The sequence below is a fragment of the Chaetodon trifascialis genome, chromosome 8, assembly GCF_039877785.1.
Source record: "Chaetodon trifascialis isolate fChaTrf1 chromosome 8, fChaTrf1.hap1, whole genome shotgun sequence".
Taxonomy (NCBI): Eukaryota; Metazoa; Chordata; class Actinopteri; order Chaetodontiformes; family Chaetodontidae; genus Chaetodon; species Chaetodon trifascialis.
In genome coordinates this window covers 130,671-150,333 of record NC_092063.1, presented here as the reverse complement: position 1 = coordinate 150,333, position 19,663 = coordinate 130,671, and the positions used below count along the sequence as shown (strand labels likewise).

The window sequence follows — 19,663 nt, the reverse complement described above, 5'->3', positions numbered from 1 at the left end:
TTGTGTTAATGTGTAAATGATGACGTGGATCAGGTTGGATGTGATAACAGTGTGTAGTGCTCAGTGGAATAACTGCTGGTTTCTGTTTGTGATGATGCTGACTGAGATAAGGGATGAGATTCAACAGATCCTGGAGCTTCACCTGGTGTGGAGCAGACGAAGCTCCACAGAATAAATCTCCATGGTAACTCATCCCATAACAGATCCCACTTTCAGCTGTCCTGCTTTTGTGCAACCGGATCAGGGATCAGCTGAGTCAGGATCACCAACATATCCCGGCTGAATCCCTTATCCTAGTTTTGTGCAGCGGGCCCTGATAGTGAATCAGATGTGTGAACACACAACGCTCGTTAGTGCAGCCATTACCGTCAATGATGAGCTTTAGAACCATGATCATCTGAGGACAGGAGCACAGCACGCTGAGTGCTCGCCATCGCTCACAGTTTATTGATCAGTGGCTCATTTACCTCTAACAGAAAACATTCAACTTCGTAAGGTGCTGCAGCCTGATCATAGCTGGAGGTGTGGACGGGGTCCACAGTGATTGGCCCCTCTGTCCCGATGTGGACTGGGGTCCAGGCTACGTAATTAACCTAACTAAACAACGTTTTGATTTTAGTGAGAATTAGACCATTAACCTGTTATTACAAACTAACAAAACAAGTTACTGTCAGAAGATTATCATGTGGTCCCGACTCCATTTACACAGATGTAAACTGATCATACTGATACTGAAATGGGACCTTTGTGTTCACGCTTGGTGTCTTTAATGTGCTCTTATTGTTCTCGATGATGCTGGTTAATGAGATCCAAAGCATCAATAAATAGATGGTAATAATAATAAAGATCCCGGGTTCAAGTCCAACCTTGTAAATGACTCTTGCTCTTCTATCGACAGCCGGCAGACAGAAGCTTTGACTCTGTTTCAGTATTTTTACTTTGAAATGTGTCTTTGTGTTCACCACCCAGAGTGAGTGGCTTTAGATGATAACCAATTTATTTTGTCTGTCGCACATTGTTGAAGCCTCATATTCACCTCAGAAAAACATGGAGTGTTTTACACTGTAGTACTGCAGTTTACTTCAGTAAAAGCTCTGAATACTTCTTTCACTGCTGAGCATCAGTTCCTGCATCCACACTGATCTGATGCTCAGCAGAATTATGAGGCACTAAATCAGTGCTGGGAGGAAACGTCTTTGTTCTTGATGAATGACTTGCAGTGATCTTAAGACAATGAGATTAAAATGATATATCATCGCCACTGCGGTCGCCGTCGTCTTTCATAAGAGGCAGAAAACGATTCGTCTGAATTCAGCCCGCAGGACAAACATCATGTGAACAAAGACTCGATGAGCACAAAATGTTGGATTCACTGTCCGAAAGAGGAAACACGGTTTATTTCTTTATTAATCTTATATACAGACATTTACAGCAATCTTTGCTAAAGTAAATGAAGATCGTTACGGTAATGTCCTGTTTTCTAAGACAGTGTAACAGAGATATGTCAATTATTAGAGACTCTGTCCAGTTGTAGTTCCAGTCTGAGTATATGAAGTACAGTAGATATACGAGTATTTGCTGAAAGAAGAAGCAGGGTCGTCAGTTTGACACAACACACGGTTCACAAATCATCTCCTGCATTCACGAAACACTGAACACAAAGTGTGGACGGACGTTTCAGTGGTTTGTCCACGTGAGACGGAGCTGTATGTTTAAATCCACCGTCCACCGGCAGACATGAAAAGGGTTTGAGAGGCACTTCAGCTCTTTTTGGTTTTGGGTGCAAAGGCTCTGCAGCTCCAAACGGCCGAGCGCATTTACACAATCCAACATTTTGATGTCACCAGCAAACCATCGCGCTTCTGTGATTTAACACGTTTCTGCCTCAAAGCTTTGGTGTTATTGTGGGAGCAGAAAGCATCGCCTCATCACGTCCTTAAATGTGTGTTTTAGAGAGCGAGGGGTGAACTTCCTGCAGACCTGAAGCTCTAAACATTACTCCCCACCTCAACCTGTTTTTGGTTACCCGAGCTTTCACTCAGAGTCGATGTGGGGTATGATTAGCCTAGCTTAGCACAAAGACTGGAAGCAGAGGGAAACAGCTAGCCTGGTTTCAGAACTCTGAACTCTTTTAGATTTCTGTTCATGTCCCCTTAATTCACGTTGGAGCTGTACATTGGAGTATTGTTGAACTTGAGGCAGGCTAGCTGTCTCCCCCTGCTTCCAGGCTTTATGCTAAGCTAAGCTAAACACGTCCAGGAACAGGAAACAGGAGAGAAGGCAGGTAAACACTGATCATTTAAAGCTGCTCATCTTCCTCTCAACTAAAAACCCAAAGAACTGAAGCTGAAACTGTCTCCTTCACATCAACACAACATTTAGTGCTCACTGTTGGCATTACCTTTGTATTCCCGGCAGGTAGAAGCAGGTTATGCACACGTTACGTGACCCAGATCTCGGCCCAGACTACATGCAGATGTTGTGAAAATGGCAGCCGCGATCTGATGAGAGTGAATTATTAATTGACCCATATTACTCTGCAGGGGGAGAGCACGGGGCGGATTAACGAGGCGAGGTGCAGTCAACACAGGAGTGATGAGGTGAGGCTGAGCTCGTTCACTCCTCCTCCTCCTCCTCCTCCTCCTCCTCCTCCTCCTCCTCCTCCTCCTCCTCACAGCCTCACAGTCAGGATCCCAGTCAGACAGGCTAACAGGAGAGAAGGTGAAGGCACTGAAGCAACGTTCAGAGTAACTTGGTTGTTCTGGAATATTTGTGCTGTTACGTCTCTCTCGTCCATTCCCTCCGTCTTATCTGTAGTTTCCTTTCTCTCCTCCTCCTCTTCCTCCTCCACCTTTCCTTCAACCTCCTCCTCCTTTTTCAGTGTTGTTGAGGGGACCTTTGGGGGTTGGGTGCCTGGTGCAGGGGTGGCGGGTGGTTGGGTGTTCTCAGAGTCCAGTGCGTAGGTGGTGGTGATACTGGGAGTACTGGCAGTAGTGGTGGTGGCAGGCTGGACGTACGGCTCAGTTGTAGCAGGAGGAGGAACAAGCTTCTCCTCTTCCTCCTCTGCAGGCTGGAGGGAGGGTTCGGATGTTGATGGAGGAGGAACAAGTGTCCCCTCCTCTTCGTCCTCGTCCTCTATGTCCTCATCATCCTCCAGAGTGTCAGCAACTGGAAATCAAACAGAAGGAAATGATGTTTCAGAACCATCTCATGAACTTCAGGGCTGCAGATTATTTTAAACGATTAGAAATGAAATGTTTAATCTATTCAGTCTGACAGTCTGACAGTTATTCAGTTTGCAGTCAGACACGAGAGAAAAGCAGCAGAGCTTCATGTTTAAGAAGCTGGAACAGGATTTGTTGATAAATGACTTCAAACATTCATTGATTGTTGAATTAGTCTGTGAATACGTGTTTGTCTCCGCCCTCCAGGATGACGCCTGGCAGCAAACTGAAGCACCTCAGCCTGGTGCTGGATGTGTGTGTGTGGACAGAGGAGGAGGCGTAGTGAAGCGTGTCGTACCGCAGAGGTTGTTTTCACACTTCTGGAGGTTCTCTGGACATCTGGAGCACCAGTCGCCTTCAACGTATGGCCTCTCGTCTTCATAGTTCCCCCTGTGTGACACACACACATCAATCAATCAATACTTTGTTAAAGTCAGACGAAATGTCTCCGTCCTGCAGCGACACAACACACTGAGCAGAAATCTGAATATGATCAAATACCCTGAAATCCTTCATGCATGCACACAAACACAAAGCGACTCCTGTCCACAAGGGGGAGCTCTTGTTCAGGCAGAGCAGGTACTGTTAGGTACAGTACAGGTGGCAGCAGAGACAGTATCAACAGTAGTACCAGTAGTACTACAAGAAGTATTAGTAGTATAAGAAGTTTTATTCACACTAGTAGAAGTAGTAGTACCAATACTTCAGTTAGTAGAAATAGTACCACTAATGGTAGTAGCAGTACTAGTTGTAGTAATAGTTGTAGTTGCAGCAGCAGACATTGTAGTAATAGTAGTAGTAATATAGTGGTGGTGGCACTAGTAGAAAGACTTGTAGTGGTATTTTATTTGTGGTAAAGTTTACAGTATTAGTAGTAGTAGTAGTAGTTGCAGTAGTAGTTGCAGTAGTTCAATTGGTAATAATAATAGTAGGCAGACCAGTAATAGAAGCAGTGATACTAGTTTTAGTGGTAGTATTTGGTAGTAATAGTTGCAGTAGTAGTAGTTGTAGTAGTAGTAGTAGTAGTAGTAGTAGTACAAATAATAGTGACATTATGAGTAGGTAGTAGTATCATAGTATTACATAGTACATAGTTCCAGGTAGTAGTAATAGTACTTTAGCAGCAGTAGAACAAGTCATGGTAATAGTAGTAGAACTGTAGTAGTAGCAGTACTGACGCTGGGTAGTAGTTGCAGACGAGGAAGGAGACTCTCTCCCAGTCCAGTCCCTCCATGTTGTTACAGAGATGGAAGGCACAGCCGACTCTGTGTGTGTCCGCCCACACCATCTGTAACACACACACACACACACACACACACACACACACACACACACACACACACACACACACACACACACACACACACACACACACACACACACAGTTCAGATCACATGGCATACACAGGTGTGTATAAACGTGTGTGTGTCCTGTGTCTTTGTCTCTGACCTGTGTGTAGTGTCCACACATCTTGTCTTCATCACAGCTGTTGTTATGGAAGTCATAGTCCAGGTGTTCTGCAGGAACCAGTTACATGACAGTACTTTACAGTACATCACAATACATGACAGCACAGACCGATATCCAACCTTCCCTTTCTCTCAAAAACTCTTGAGAAAGCAGTTGCCAATCAGCTGTGCGACTTTCTAAACAATAATAGTTTATTTGAGGATTTCCAGTCAGGATTTAGAGTGCATCATAGCACAGAGACAGCACTGGTTAAAGTTACAAATGACCTTCTAATTGCATCTGATAAAGGATTTGTCTCTGTACTAGTCTTAGTGGATCTTAGTGCTGCATTTGACACCACTGACCATGGCATCCTATTGCAGACACTGGAACATTTCATTGGCATTAAGGGAACTGCGCTAAGCTGGTTTAAATCCTACTTGTCAGATCGCTCTCAGTTTGTACGCGTTAATGACGACTCCTCTGTGCTCGCTAAAGCCAGCTATGGAGTTCCGCAGGGTTCTGTGCTTGGACCAATTCTATTCACCTTATATATGCTTCCTTTAGGTAAGATTATCAGGAAGCTCAGTGTTTCATTTTATGTCTGCGGTTTTTCTCTTCGTGTTACACGTCAAAGAGTTCTGCTGTGAAAAAGGTCATTTGTGTCCACCTGATGGACATTTGTCCAACATTCGCCCTCAATTGGCTCTTTAGCCGCTAAATGTCTGCGTTTTTCGCCTGATTGTCGCCGTCTGGTGCTGAAGCTGAATGCATAATGAAAGAGATGTGGACCAGTTCTGAAACACACCCTGCAGCTTGATGAACCGACTCACCCAGAAACCACTTCTCCAGGGCCTCGCGGAGGTCCAGAGGCCCGGTGCCGGCAAACAGATTCTCCCCGGTGTCCTCCAGTTCTGGGTTGTGGTTCCAGATGCATTTAGCAGCGTAGCCCTCTGCGATCACCTTCAGGCTCGAGTCCCATTTCTGCAGACACCAAGCAAAGTGATTCAGAGCAGGATCTCCTGCCAAAATCCTGGACCCTGATCAGACAGACCCCACTGTGGACTGAAGAGCCAGACGCTGTTTCAGGAGATCTCTGGTGTAGAACTTTCTGGCCATGAGAACGACAACATGCCAATGTTCAGCAGGCATAATTACTCCCATATTCACCGTATTCATAAGAGAAAGATGTGTGAGTTTAGCAGCAAGTCAAAAAACTAAACGTGATGAATGAACCTTGAGTTGAGATTAAACCCTGACTAAGTCCTCCCGTCATCTGAGTCCAGACTGACGGCGTCTGCTGAGGGTCCAGCTCATTAAACAGGAATTAACAGAAGAACTGAGAAAGTTTTCTTGTTTTCGTCGTGAATCTTCTCACGTTGTCTCGCGCAGAGAGGAAAAGCTGAAGTTTTGTTGTCGTTCACATGAAAGCTAGCGCAGCTTCATTTGATGCACATTGTTCACATAGGAAGTGACATCCCGCGGAGTTTTCTTCCTCCACATTAAACCTGCTTCTAATTACAGTTTTAATGTGTTATTCTATTGTGAAGCTGTTTTTGATTTGCTCTTAATTTACGGCCTGTCAATAACTCTCCTCTCAGGGAAAGTGATAAACAAATATTGTTGGCTTGTTTTATGATTATTACATAACTTGTTTTATGTGTCCTGATTATAAAATCGACCACAGATCTTCAGTGCTGACACCACCAGCTGATTCGGTGATGCTGATGTTTCCTCAGAAGTTCATTTGAGAGACAAATAGATTTGACATTTAATATCATATCAAGGAAATGTGCAGACACAAGAAAAGAGAAGTAAAAAAACATGTGGATGTCTAACCGGCCCTGTGTTTGACCCCGACTGACATCAAGAGGCAGGAAATCGTCCCTGTCAAGCTCAGAGACGCTTCATGTAAAGATTTCTGTCCTTTTTGTCTTCATACAGATAAAACCAGCGGCCATCACGCCCCTGACCACCGCCCGACCCCTTCGCCCGCCTGAGGTACGTGTTTCCTTCCCATCATGCCCGAGGCCTTCGCCTGGCAGTAATTTCCTCTTCAGAAACCGATGTGGGCGAAGGTGGAGCACGAGTGCGCTGCAGGGACGTTTGATCTGACCTCTAACAGAGGAAGCAGCCAGCTAACATCTTCACAAAACAAAGCCTGTTTGGGATGATTAGATACAGATACTGCTTTAAGAGGTAAACGTATACGTGTATACTGCATAGTAAAAGTATGCATGCTGGAGTAATTGGAGCTGTTGCAACTCCAGACTGAACTTTTCTTTATCTTGTTCACACAGTAAATTACTGTGAGATTAAAAAATATATCAGCTTTCGGGACCTTGTAGACTCTGATTTTGCACTTTTCTGTCTGACGCTTCAAGTACACTTTGCTGGCTACACCTGTGTACTTTTACTCAAGTCAGATTTCAAATGCAGGATTTTTACTTGTAGCAGAGTACTTCTGTACTGTGGTACTGACGTGGAGGAGGTCTGATGTTGGCTCTGAGCTCTGCACAGTTTCAGACACAGTGAGATCTGAGTCGCTTTGGCAGAAACTTTGGTCTCACATTGAAACATCTATTGCTGCCACATTAGTGAAGGTTCATGTTTCTGTTAGATTAAACGGTTAATGTTGCACAGCAGCGCTTCCTCTGTGTGTTCTTGACTTCTCATATGTACTAATTTCACTTAGAGAAAGGTAAGAAAGTCGTCGTCAGTCAAGTTTGCTTTAATCTTTCTGCTACAGTTAGAATGTTTGCTGGGAAAAGAGAAACTTACAAAAAGACATTAGAGTTGATTTGTTCCAGCTCCGCGGGGCTGAAGAGGCTCCAGCAGCTATAAGTTAACTCATTTTGATGGCGTCACCATACACGAACATGCTTCAGCGCAAAGTCGCCCACAGCTCCTCCGTAAGAGAGGAGGATCGGCCTGGAAACAGAGCTGTGGTAAACGAGCGCTCATGTGGATCAGACGCTTTGTCTTCAGCTGATTCTGTTTGCTGATGTTTGTTTATGTCTGACAGGATGCAGCAAACAAGCCGACCGCAGAGCTCGCCGCCTGAGGCGCCGTGTGACGGCGGGCGAGTTCACTCCTTCAATCACTCATTCACTTCAATGAATTCACAGTGTCTGAAGCATCAGCAGCTCGCTCATGGCTGTTACAGCAGACAGTGACTGACTGTCATTCACCCTGTGGACACAGGATCGACCCTGTGGACTGACGAATCTTTGCTGTGTGTCTTTTCACAGCGTTTGTTGACGACGAGGACGGCGTGGACTGCAGCAGCTCTGTGCTGTGAGTGAACTTTACAGTGAACATGACGAGCGCTCACAGCCGATTTGACAGAAGAGACTGACGTCTTTCGGTTTGAGTCACTGCTGCAAAGACACCAAAAGAATGAACAACAGGACTTTGGCTGAAACTTTAATATTCCCCTGTGTGTGTGTGTGTGTGTGTGTGTGTGTGTGTGTGTGTGTGTGTGTTTATTTGTCCAGTAATGACACACAACACAAACAATAGTCAGGGGTCTCCTTCGCATTCCTCTCTCTCTCCAGGCTCTCTCAACATCTGGTGTGTGTTATAACTTTCAGGTCATGGACATGGTCATGTAGTAACACCCCTACACACACACACACACACACACACACACACGCACACACACACACACAGACACACACACACACAGACACACACACACACACGCACGCACGCACGCACGCACACGCACGCACACGCACGCACGCACGCACACACACACAGACACACACACGCACGCACGCACACACACACACACGCACACACACGCACGCACACACACGCACGCGAGCCATACTGCGGGCCATCTGGTCTGTTAGCAGCTGATGTTTTGGTCATTGGTGAACTCTTCATCACAGATCTGATTGGCTTTCAGTATCTGTAGACTGATGAACACCTTTACTGAGGTGAGGACACACCCCGTCCTCACTCAGCTTCCTGAGGACACACCCCGTCCTCACTCAGCTTCCTGAGGACACACCCTGTCCTCATGAACACTCAAGGACTGTACTTAAAGGGCCAGTGTGCAGGATTAGTGCCATCTAGTGGTGAGGCTGCACAGTGCAACCAACTGAGCAGCCCTCGCCTCACCCGTGTAAGAAAACCTATTGTGGACACAGAAGTCGAAAAAATATGGAAGTCTCTGTAGAATCAGTGTTTGTCTGTTCAGGGCTACCTTAGAAACATGGCAGTGCAACATGGAGGACTGTGAGGAAGAGGAGCTGCTCCCTCCATCGATATAAAGAGCTCATTCTAAGGTAAAGAAAACACTAAAATACTTATTTTCAGGTGATTATGGACTAATGGAAACATTCTTATGAATATTTTATTCCATTTCTGCCCATAGATCCAATAAATCTTTCACACTGGACTTTAACGTACAACAAGGTATTTCCATTTTATGCTACTTGATACTTCTCACTACGATTTGGAGGCAAATATTGTACTTTTAAGATAATAGATTATATGTTACTATAGGCAAAGCTCCCCAACATTATATACATTAATTAAAATTTGCAACCGCCTGCTAACAGCCTGTTAGCCTAAATTAATGAAGCTACATTTGAAGAGCTGATGTTTTATTGCTGTTATGTGTTGCACGTTTATTCAGCTAACCATCAATCTTATCGTGGTATGTCATGGACAGTGTGCTTAATGTGGGATCTGAACACTACAGAACATAAACTTCATGCTCAGAATTTGGACGCTTTACACATTAGCACAGTTAGCTAAAAGCAACCGCTGTTGTTGCATGTTAACATAGTCAAGTTAGCTTGTCTCAAATTCATGCTAACGTCTCTGCTGCCGCTCTGAACTTAAGTTACTGTAATGTCCTGAAACCTCTTTAAATGATCGAAATGTGACTTCATTTAAAGACGTTGTTTTTGCACCTGTAAGTTGTGTTAGCATGCTAATATTAGCTTCCTTCCTTGGGTCACATGGCCGTACTATTGTTCCCTCAGATCATCAGTGTATTTTATCCTGCCGTTGGCCTGAGGAAGTGTATTATTTTCCCCACAGATGGTTGTTAATTTTGTTTTTTAGCATTAGCATAAGCTACACCCTGTGCGTACATCGCAGTCCTGCAACAACAAGCACAAAACAAACCACTGCTCTGTTTACGGCATTGAACAATGGAGGCTTTTGTTTGGAACGGATCACGCCAGCTATTCAGTTTAATACAATTTTATGTGATTATATTACTGGATGTAATTGAATGTGTTTATTGCCATGTTTTGTCACTGGAGACTGATTTCGGCTGCTTTTTGCCAGGTTGACCTCACAGCCGATGAGGTCGTCTTATCTGAGTGGCTTCACCCTCCGGAGCCCAGAGTGTCGTCTTGCAGGCGTTTCTGCTGCGCTGTGAAACAGTTGGCTGGAGGCGCCGCTGTGACGTGACTGTAAGTTTGACTGGAGCTGCTTAGGAAAATGTTTCCTCTGGGTTTGTTTTGATTGGTTTCTAAGCACCAATAATGAGCAGCGTACAGCGCTGATGGTGAAATGTGAACAGCTGAGCGCGGCGCTGCGGTGCGACGGCGTCCCCCGCCGAGCGGATTTACATTCTTTCTCTGCAGGTCTGGTTTCTGGTTCTGGTTCAGGCTCGCGGGTCGCGATCACACCGACGGTTTGTTTTCATCTCAGCCACAGCAGGAACCTCTGAGCTGCTCTAAAGCCACAGATTAAAACTCATTTCTTCTGCCAAATCATGTGCTGCACCAGTTTGATCTGGACTGGTCAGACTGGTTTCATAGTTAAAAATCAGTTTTGTCTAAACTGGTTAGATTTGTTTGTCAGCCTGTGTTTGTTTGGATTGAACTGGTCAGACTGGTTTATCAGTTTTTACTGGTTTTATCTGAACAGGTCAAACTGGTTTCTCTGCTGTTTCTAACATTTCGTTTCCTGAACTGGTTGATCAATATGATGACAGGAGAAGGGCTTCCGTCTCTTTCAGCATTATTTAGGATGAAAATGACCTGAGGGGTCGACAGAAACACAAACCTGTTTTCAGCTTCTGGACGTTTCTCTCGTCTTTGCTTTGTAGTGACATATTGATCGTTTGAAGATCAGTGAAATGAAGACGTGAGAAGTTTAAAATGTCCCAACGTGAAGACTTGATTCATTTTGAGAGGTCAAAGGTCAGAAAGCTTCAGATGTTCTGGTTTAGTTTTGATCTAATTTCAATCTGAAAAGTGACTGCAGCTGTCAAATACATGCAGTACAAAGTAGAAATATTACTGTACCCTCTGAAACGTAGTGAAGTACAAGTGGAAAGTAGGAAATAAAATGGAAATACTCAAATAAAAGTACAAGTACCACGAGCCTGTACTTGACAGGGTTTTATCTGCTGGTCAGACTGGTCTCAGTCCAGTTTTCTGAAAACTTGATTTGACTGGAAAGTTTGTAACCTTCGACAGATCAAACAGAATCTGTCTCCTGTAATTTCCTCCCAGTTCAGCAGACTGACCTGCCTCCTCATTTTACAAATACCCCTTTTTTCTTTTCTTCCTCCCTCTCTCCATCTATTCTCATCTCCTGCCTCCTCTTTTTCATCTTTCCTTCTCTCCTCCTCTTCTTCTTTCTTTTTTCCAGTTCAGCTATAAAGCAGAAAGAAAAACATGTATGGAAATGTCCCAGTGGGGCTTCCATATGAGTGGAGACAGGCTGAGACCTCTCTTGATTCATATACACACATACAGCTACACACACACACACACACACACACACACACGCACGCACGCACACACGCACATTCCTCTGGGTGCTCATTCATTCACTACCTAATTTTCATTTCCCTCTATCTAAACACTGTTCTTCATCTCTCAGCTCTTTCCCAACGGTCTTCCTCCTCCTCTGTTGCTCAACACCGAGCGCTGACTCCCTCCCTGTCTCCGGATGATTTCTCTGCTGAGTTCCTCCTCTGACCCTCGTGTTATTAACTGGAGGGAAACACCCGCCTGTTACTGGATCCCAGGCTGTGATTCGCTCAGCGTTTCTGGTCACTGTGGCAGCACTGATTTAAAGTGGCAGACCCACAAAACCAGACAGTCCTCAGCTGCTAACCTGTGCTAACAAGCATCCTGTGTTAGCAGACTGTCGCTGCACTGCTGCAGGTATTTAGTTAGAAACCAAAGTATTGCACAAATTCAAATTTTGACGCTCGCTGGGTTTTCACAATTCATCCCGTGGGAAACATGAATGTCTGAAGCAAATCTCATGGCAATCCATCCCACAGTCGCTGACATATTTCACTCTGAACCCAACATGTTGACGCTGCGGTGCCAGAGGAAAAGTTCGTCAGAGTTATCAGGATAAATCTGGTGACGATCAGTGTGCGGATGTGGAGATGTCAAAGATAAGTGGGCACCATGAACGTCTGTACAACGCTCCAAAGGTTATGAAGATATTTCAGGAACAAAGAAGAGGACAGACTGACCAACGGAGCAACATCTTCATCCACCTCTGTGAAGCTAAGAACAACAGCGCCCCCTTAAGCCAGTCAGGTAAACTGAAGAAGCTCCTCTGCAGCAGTGATCAGCGCCTCATTACCATCTGCTTTTTTTAACAGCATGTATGACGAGAGACAAGTAGCTTTAACGTGAGCAGCACTGTCCACAGATCTGCCTGCACGCTGTGCTTATGTTGAGGACTGAAGAGTGAATCCAGGCTGATCAGGGTTGAACATTTCCTGACCCACACTGAAATGTCCTCCATGAAAACTTCCACATTTGAGTGAACAAGGTGACACTGGAGGACGTTGCTGTTTATGCTGAGATCACGTGAGGAAACGTGGCAGCTGCTTCACGTTCAGTCCACTTCTGACCTCACTCCCTGTCCCGATGTGCTGCTCCCACTGTTGCTGCCTTTAACTTCATATTTTCTGCAGATGTGCACAAGCAAAGCTCCTCAGGCTTCCTGGATTCTTGGCTGATCTTCGTGCAAACATGGATGCATCGTTTAAAGAAGGTCTCTGGCAACGATTTGTTCCTTTAAACGTATTTAAAGCTTGATAAACCAAGATATTTGTTTCATGGCTGGGAGGTGTCCTGAGGCGTCACTTGAGTTACTCGTGGGAAAATATAAGAGAGGAGACTTAATCTGTCATTGTTTGATGAGATCAAACAGCCTGGATGTTCAGGTGAAGAGGAATCTCATCATCCTCACCTCAGCTTGTTTCACCTGGTACTGATGTCCAATCAGGGCCTCAGGTATTCTACAAAGGTTTTTGTTCAAGTCTGTGTCGCTCTTTCACAGCAGGGGGGGCAACAACTCTCAGTTCAGTGAACACAGCCTCTTCATAATAATATAAAACAGCTTTGAAGCTGTTTTGTTTAGCTCCAAACTGAATGAAACCACATGTAAACACTGCTCTAAACTTTAATCTTTAAATGGGAAAACCCCTCCACAGTCCTCTCTTCTGAAGACCAGCACCATAAAAGCATATCGGCCGTCAGCGCGGCTCCATACGGAGTTAAAGCAGCCGAAGCTTCTCTCTGCTCCACCGACCAAACCAAAACAACCAGCCGGCCTCAACCTGCCCGAAGCTGGAGACTCCAAACCAACACAGAGATTTAATCTGACCTTCAGTTCACCTGAAAGTCCCACGGAGAGACACAAACTGTTCTCAGAAGCAGCATCGTGACAAAAAGCGTTTACATGAAGCCTTTAATATCTTTACATGAAGCAAAGTCACATGATGAAAACTAATGACAGCTGCGGTTCCATGACTTTCCATCCAATATCAGCCTCCGCTGCACTGCAGCATTAATGTAGCACGCTGACGTGGCGCTAGGTATTGCATGATGCTATCAAGGTAGCTTTGCAAATGTTACATATTGACATAAACATACACTAACATTAGACACAGGCTAACTAAACCTGAGCATGCTAACACACTATACACTCAATGCTAAACGCTGAAATACTAGCATTTAGCATGCCACCAGACGCAAGAATGCTAAATGTTACATTTTCAACTAAAATTATCCGAAACTTTTCCGATATATGTATAAAATTTCATTGTGGCATTAACGTGAACATGTGTAGTAACAGGTGCTGTAGGAGGTTAACATGCTAGTTTTTGTAGATTAGCTTTTAGCTCGTAGCAAAGTAGAGCTGAGGCTGTTTCAGTGGAGCTTAATCTGATCTGTGTGTTTGCCCAGTCCGACGATCATTCGTTAGTGTATGTCACTACATTTTGTTTATTGTTATTATCACGTTGAGCTCTCAGACTAATTTAACATGCTGCTGACATCTCACCAAGGAGAATCATCTTAGGCACTCGTTAGCATGTTAGCATGCAGCCAAACTCAGATGTCCTCAGCCCTTCAGTCAGACAGACACTTTTATTTCTCTCCACTTCCTCTTTCCTTGTCTCCTTCCCTCTTCTCTCTTTACTCATTTTCCTTTTTCATCCACCTCCAGCTTCCTCTTTCTCACCACAACATTTGATCCAGACCTCATCCTGTCATCTCTGCTTCAGTCGTCACACACCTCCCTTCCAGACCATGTCACATAAACTCAAAGACTAAATTTGCTTGACTTTTCATAGCGCTGCTGATGGACGCTGTAATCCCACAATACAATGCACAGCAGAGACAGAGAAACAACTCGCAGCTGGAGACAGTTAGCACAAACTGTGGACAGTAGTGAGATGTCTCCAAGAACAGATATACTGTGCTCCGTGTCTGCAGACACATCCTGATTTCTCTGTGGTGAGCTTTCAGGGTTGGCAGCAGTGTTCAAACATTACAGCCTGCGAAGCTGCAGTTCAGGGTGTCACTTCCTGTTAGTGCAACAGTGAGTGTGTTCAGTGAATGTGACTGAATGTCAGGACGTGATATGTTCTGTGTTATAGGACTGGTTCAGGGGAGGTGATGCCATCTCCGTCGGAGCTGCTCAGTGGTGGTAATGAAGGAGAGGCTAGTGCTGCCTTTCAGTCCAGCCGGTCCGAAGGATCAAACCTACGACTTTACGGTCACGAGCTCACTCCTTTATAGTTAACGCCTCCTCTGCTGCAACGTGTGCTAATTAGCAGTAAACACAAGCTTCAACTGAGGCTGATGGGAGTGCCCGGAGCTGACGGGTTCATCCTCTGAGGAACACCAATGTCTGCGTAAAGTCTGATGAAGATCTGTCCAATAGCTATCGAGATATGTCAGCGTCGTCGTCCACAGAGCAGCTCTGCTAACGTGGCTAAAACATTTTTCTTTTTGTATTAATCTTTATTGATCCTAGTTTCAACAGAACATTACTACATTTTGGAAGAATCAATACTTTATGTAAGAGTCTGTCTGGCTCTAATTAGGATGGCTTTCGTGTGCAAAGTTGACATTTTTACATGATGAACGCACGAAAGACAAGTTTAGAGAGTCAATAAAATCAGTCGTGTTTAGGTAGCAGAAAGGTTTACGGAGGGTTTAAAGGTGATCCGGACAGATCAAAGTGTTAAAGAGCAGCAGATCAGCTGATGGTTTCCTTGTAATTGAATCTGAGGACTGTGGCTGAGTGTTTTTAGAGATGGTCGTAGTTTATTATTTGTCTTCAGGTGACAGACAGATGAAGAGGAGGACAGGAAATATGAGGAAGATGACAGCACAGGCATGCAGCAAAGGACCAGATTCCTACGCAGGATGCTGCTCATTCCCACACATTTCCATTGACTTTCATCACAATCACAAACAAATTTTTGATATATGCATCGAGTTAATCTGCTCACCAAAAGCCATATCTTTCCGTTTCCCACAGTTTGATCCTCCGGATGGTTTCGGTGTGTCTCGCTGAGGTTTGGAGTTATTGGCTCGTCCACACACAGTCAGGCTCAGTGGCTGATGTGTGGAGCTCTGAATGCTTCAGAATTAGATTAGCGAAACTCAACAGCGTCTCTTTCCAAGTATAATGACAAGTCTGTGACACGCTGAGGTCTGAGGGTTCCTCAGGACGTCAACACGCTCATTGAAAGCTTCTGCTGTCGCATGCAAAGGTTTGTCTCTTGAGACTCCGCGTCCTCTGGCTGTCCATGTAGTTTGGACTCTGCATGCTCATTAATCTGCTGTTTGATCACTTTTATATGATCCTGATGAAGAACTTGAGGTTGTGTTTGATTCTGATGCTGAGACAGTTTTTGTCTGTTAGATATTAGATATTCAGAAACCTGTTGATGTGCAGACAGACACACTGTCTCTTTGTTTACATGAGGAGACTTTCTGCGATGGCGGACGTGGTTAAACAGTGCTAGCGCTAACGTTGCTAACAGGACTTTTGACCTGTTTCACTTCGGCTTTCATCGAGGAACAGATGCGTCAGGATGAGCTGCAGAGGTCACGACGCAGACCTTTTGATGAGACCTGGTCACACCTCTAGTTGCAGGTAGTCCACTGGTAGCACCTTTTTTCTGGCTTCTGAATGGCCAGTATGGGTTTGGGGTTTGGGTTATATCGCCCCCTGTTGGTCTGGCAGCTCATGACAGCTTAATGTGGTGCCTCTGTGGACGGGATGTTTTTGAGAAGTTAAGGGGAAAAGCTTGTTTTTAATAACACCAGTGTCCACGTGGACCAGGTCACTGCTGCCTGTCCCAGCAGGACACTTCAGTGTTGACAATAAAGGCTGAAAAAAGTCTGCTGGCAAATTTCAGCATGAAGATTAGTTCAAGCTGTGATCATAGATGAGATTTAAGTGTTGAATCAAAAGCAAACCACCATTAAATCCATTTGTTAATGGCTGGAAGTGAGAAATGACAGCATGAGTTTGATTTCTGCTGACTGACGGCTTTTCTCTCCATCCTCCAGCGTGGACATTTGGACATTTAAAACACTTCTTCTTCAGTATGACACAGCTCTGACTGCAATCACGGTTAGTTTACTGTTTGCTGATGCTGGAGTTAACATGAAGATGAGTCTTCACGTACGTATATGAGACGACAGGTTGGGTTTTAGTGACGTTACAGTCGTCTTCACGGCTGCGTTAGTCACTTCTTGACGGTGATGACGCATTCGTCATTCCACAGTTACTAAATGAGGAATGACTGTCAGCGTCTGCGTCTTCAGTATTTCTGTTTTTAAACTGTTTGGACACTCAGAGACATTTGGAGAAACGCAACGTCTTCTGACAGGAAACTTGTGCGCAAACAGCTGTTTGCATGTGTTACGAAAAGCTGCATCATAGTAAAAATAAACTTTGAGTTTTTAATGACCCTCTGTGACTGACCTTTGACCTCTTGACCAACATTTCTGAAGGTCAACATCATGTTTCGACTGTGATTTTGTTATTTTATGTTCATTTATTATCTTTTTGCCATCTAATGACCTGAAACATGACATGATGCACTTTTCCCCAAAGGATTTTTCTTTAAAGTCTCGAAAACAACATTTGAACCTTTCATTAGTCATCAATTAACAATCTAATATCATTTTCAGTTTTCCTTTGACTGGATGCATTTGTGCCTTTTAATGAGGAATTATTCCACAAACACACACCTGGAGGATTAAATGAATGAGTGAACTGTGCTCAGATGTCCTGCCTGTATTTCTGTCTATGTCTGCTGGAGGTGACGTTGAATGAAATGTGAGCTGATGGTGTCTGAAGCAGGTGTCTTACCAGAGGCAGCATGGCCGAAGCACTGGGAGAAACCTGTCCTCTGTAGTGGTTATGAAGCTCCACCAGCAGCTCCTCCTGCTCCTCGCTCAGAAAGCTCCAGGCTCCAGGAACCACCAGGGCCCCCAGCAGGAGCCATGCCCAGAGAGGGGTCCCCCCCGGCAGGCAGGGACACCGCCGCTCGGACCCCTTCCTCGGCCTGGAGCTCCGCGAGGCTCGATCCCGGTGAGCGGTTCGGGTGGAGGCCCCCCATTGGGCGGAGGCCCCCTGGAGCTCCGAGAGGCTCCGCTGGTGCATAATGAGAAACAGAGTCCTGAGGGATGAATCCTCGAGTGGTCGGTCCAGAGTCCAACGGAGTGTGTGTGTCGATCTGTGTGTCACAATGATCGGCTGTGTGTGTGTGTGTGTGTGTGTGTGTGTGTGTGTGTATTTGTACAATAGGCCACTTGTCTGTGCGAGTGTGTGTGTGTGTGTGTCTAAGAGTCAGTAAAAGTGTGTGTGTTCCCTCCTCAGTGCCTCTCACTCTCTGCTCTGCTGATCTCCCTCATTCTGACCGGCTTTAAGAGAGAGAGGATCCTCCCCTTCTCTCTCTCTCTCTCACACACACACACACACACACACACACACACACACACACACACACACACACACACACAGAGTTCACATTTCACAAACTGCACCGACTGGTACGCACAACAAACGCCCCCCCATCCTCTTACTCTCCATATTCTCCATGTCACTCTCTCCTCCTCATCTCCCCCCCACCCCCATTTCTTCTTCTGTGTGTCTTTTTCTTCTTCTTTCTCTTCCTCCTCTTCACTGGTGACACACAGATATTCTTCTGGTCCATATTAAAGCGGCGCTGCATGCTCATACGTACACTATCATGTTACTGGTCATAGTGCTGATAGTACAGTCTTTATCTGAAGTTTATCTGAAGCTAACATGAAGCTTGTGTGTCCTTTAACGTCGCTGCTAAAGTCACAGAAATCTCCTCTTTCTGTTTCCCCAGATATCAGTCGGGTTAAGTCCAAATTCAGAGGAAATTTTAACCAATTTCTCCAAGAAAATCAGCAGAAGAAAATGTGAAATAATGTGTTAAAGTTTCATTTTGTCTGCTCGTCTCTGCTTCCTGACCTCTCTCTTTAAAGTCACCTGACCCCCTCCTTTGCTCCCGTCGCACCTCCTATAGCTGCTAGAAAAACAGTAACTGTTGTCTCTGACTGTGGCTCTTGAGTCAGTTCAGCTTATTTGATGAAGCTGTAATTGTAAGTCACAAAGCATCAGCTAAATGAATGTGATTGGATGCAACAAGCTGTTTAGTTCAACTAAAACTGAGCGAGTTCATCCTGCTGCTGCTTTCTGACTTTCTGTCACGACTAAATTCTCACATTTCATCTGTTGTGGCAAAGAATTATCTTTACTTCAGTCACTCGTCTCTCTGGATTGAAATACGACTGAATATCTGAAAGCACTTTAACCTTTTACAGCCGTTCACTCCTCTTAATGCAGTTCCTTCCACATTTCCCTCAAACGCATCTTTTCCTCCAGTCCCAGTTCCCCCAGTGAGGATGTTTGTTTCAGTAGGATCACTGTGATCAGTGGATTCGCTCACAGCAGAGACATGAAGCTGCTGGTTTGTCATGTTTCACCTCTGAAGGAGTGAAGAGCCGCAGAGGCTAAGCTAATTAGCTTAGCGTAGCTTATTAGCTGTGTGTCACTAGTTAATTGATAGTTAGAGGTTAGCTTTTCATTGTGTATTGAATGAAATGATGAACACTCCTCTCATGTGTCTTCATCAGGCACCCAGCAGGAATACGCGAACCAGGACAGCCTCATGGTGGTGGACTGGATCAACTTCCAGGTCAAGAGGTCAGTTCAGGGAGCGGGAATGTGTCCCGTCACAGTAGGTGTGTGTGGACGATCATGTAGCTGCAACTGTCAACCTGAGAGTTAATATTGGAAATAAATATTGGATTGTGTGTGTGATCCTGTGACTCACCGTGTGAACGCTTGTTAAAACTGTGTTTTCATTCTTTCAGCCAAGCACATCACATCATAACGCACACCCAGCTGTACCCACAGGCTCACATTTCACTGTACAACACATTCCTCACTGTGTGTGTGCGTGTGTGTGCGTGTGTGTGTGTGCGTGTGTGTGTGCGTGCGTATGTGTGTTTTGAAGGAAGCAGAGGGGGTGAATGTATGAAACTGAATCCTGTGGGTCACCGGCCTCATATTCACAATCTGCAGGGAGACACGGCACATGTGTGTCCTGACCCCTGACCTCTGCTATAACTGTGTTAACTCCAATTTAACTTGAACGCAGTATCAGAGTGCTTTTATTTTTATTAGTGTTTTT

At 45.0% G+C, this 19,663-nt stretch overlaps 1 protein-coding gene across 2 annotated transcripts; it reads right to left on the bottom strand.

The window, feature by feature from the left end:
• Window positions 1-1,365: 1,365 nt before the first annotated feature.
• On the bottom strand, window positions 1,366-17,834 carry LOC139335110 (peptidase inhibitor 16-like). Of its 2 annotated transcripts, XR_011602416.1 has the most exons (7): window positions 17,305-17,687; window positions 5,508-5,658; window positions 4,675-4,742; window positions 4,403-4,512; window positions 3,523-3,614; window positions 2,254-3,168; window positions 1,366-2,082 (listed from the first exon to the last, which is right to left on the bottom strand). XR_011602416.1 is itself a non-coding variant. In XM_070968554.1 (6 exons), exons 1-6 carry the CDS (start codon window positions 17,596-17,598, stop codon window positions 2,672-2,674), a joined length of 1,212 nt encoding a protein of 403 aa, XP_070824655.1. In that variant the 5' UTR covers window positions 17,599-17,834; the 3' UTR covers window positions 1,366-2,671. The 2 variants fall into 2 exon arrangements, 1 of the variants encoding a protein (XP_070824655.1); XM_070968554.1 differs by having other exon boundaries at window positions 1,366-3,168; window positions 17,305-17,834.
• Window positions 17,835-19,663: the final 1,829 nt, after the last annotated feature.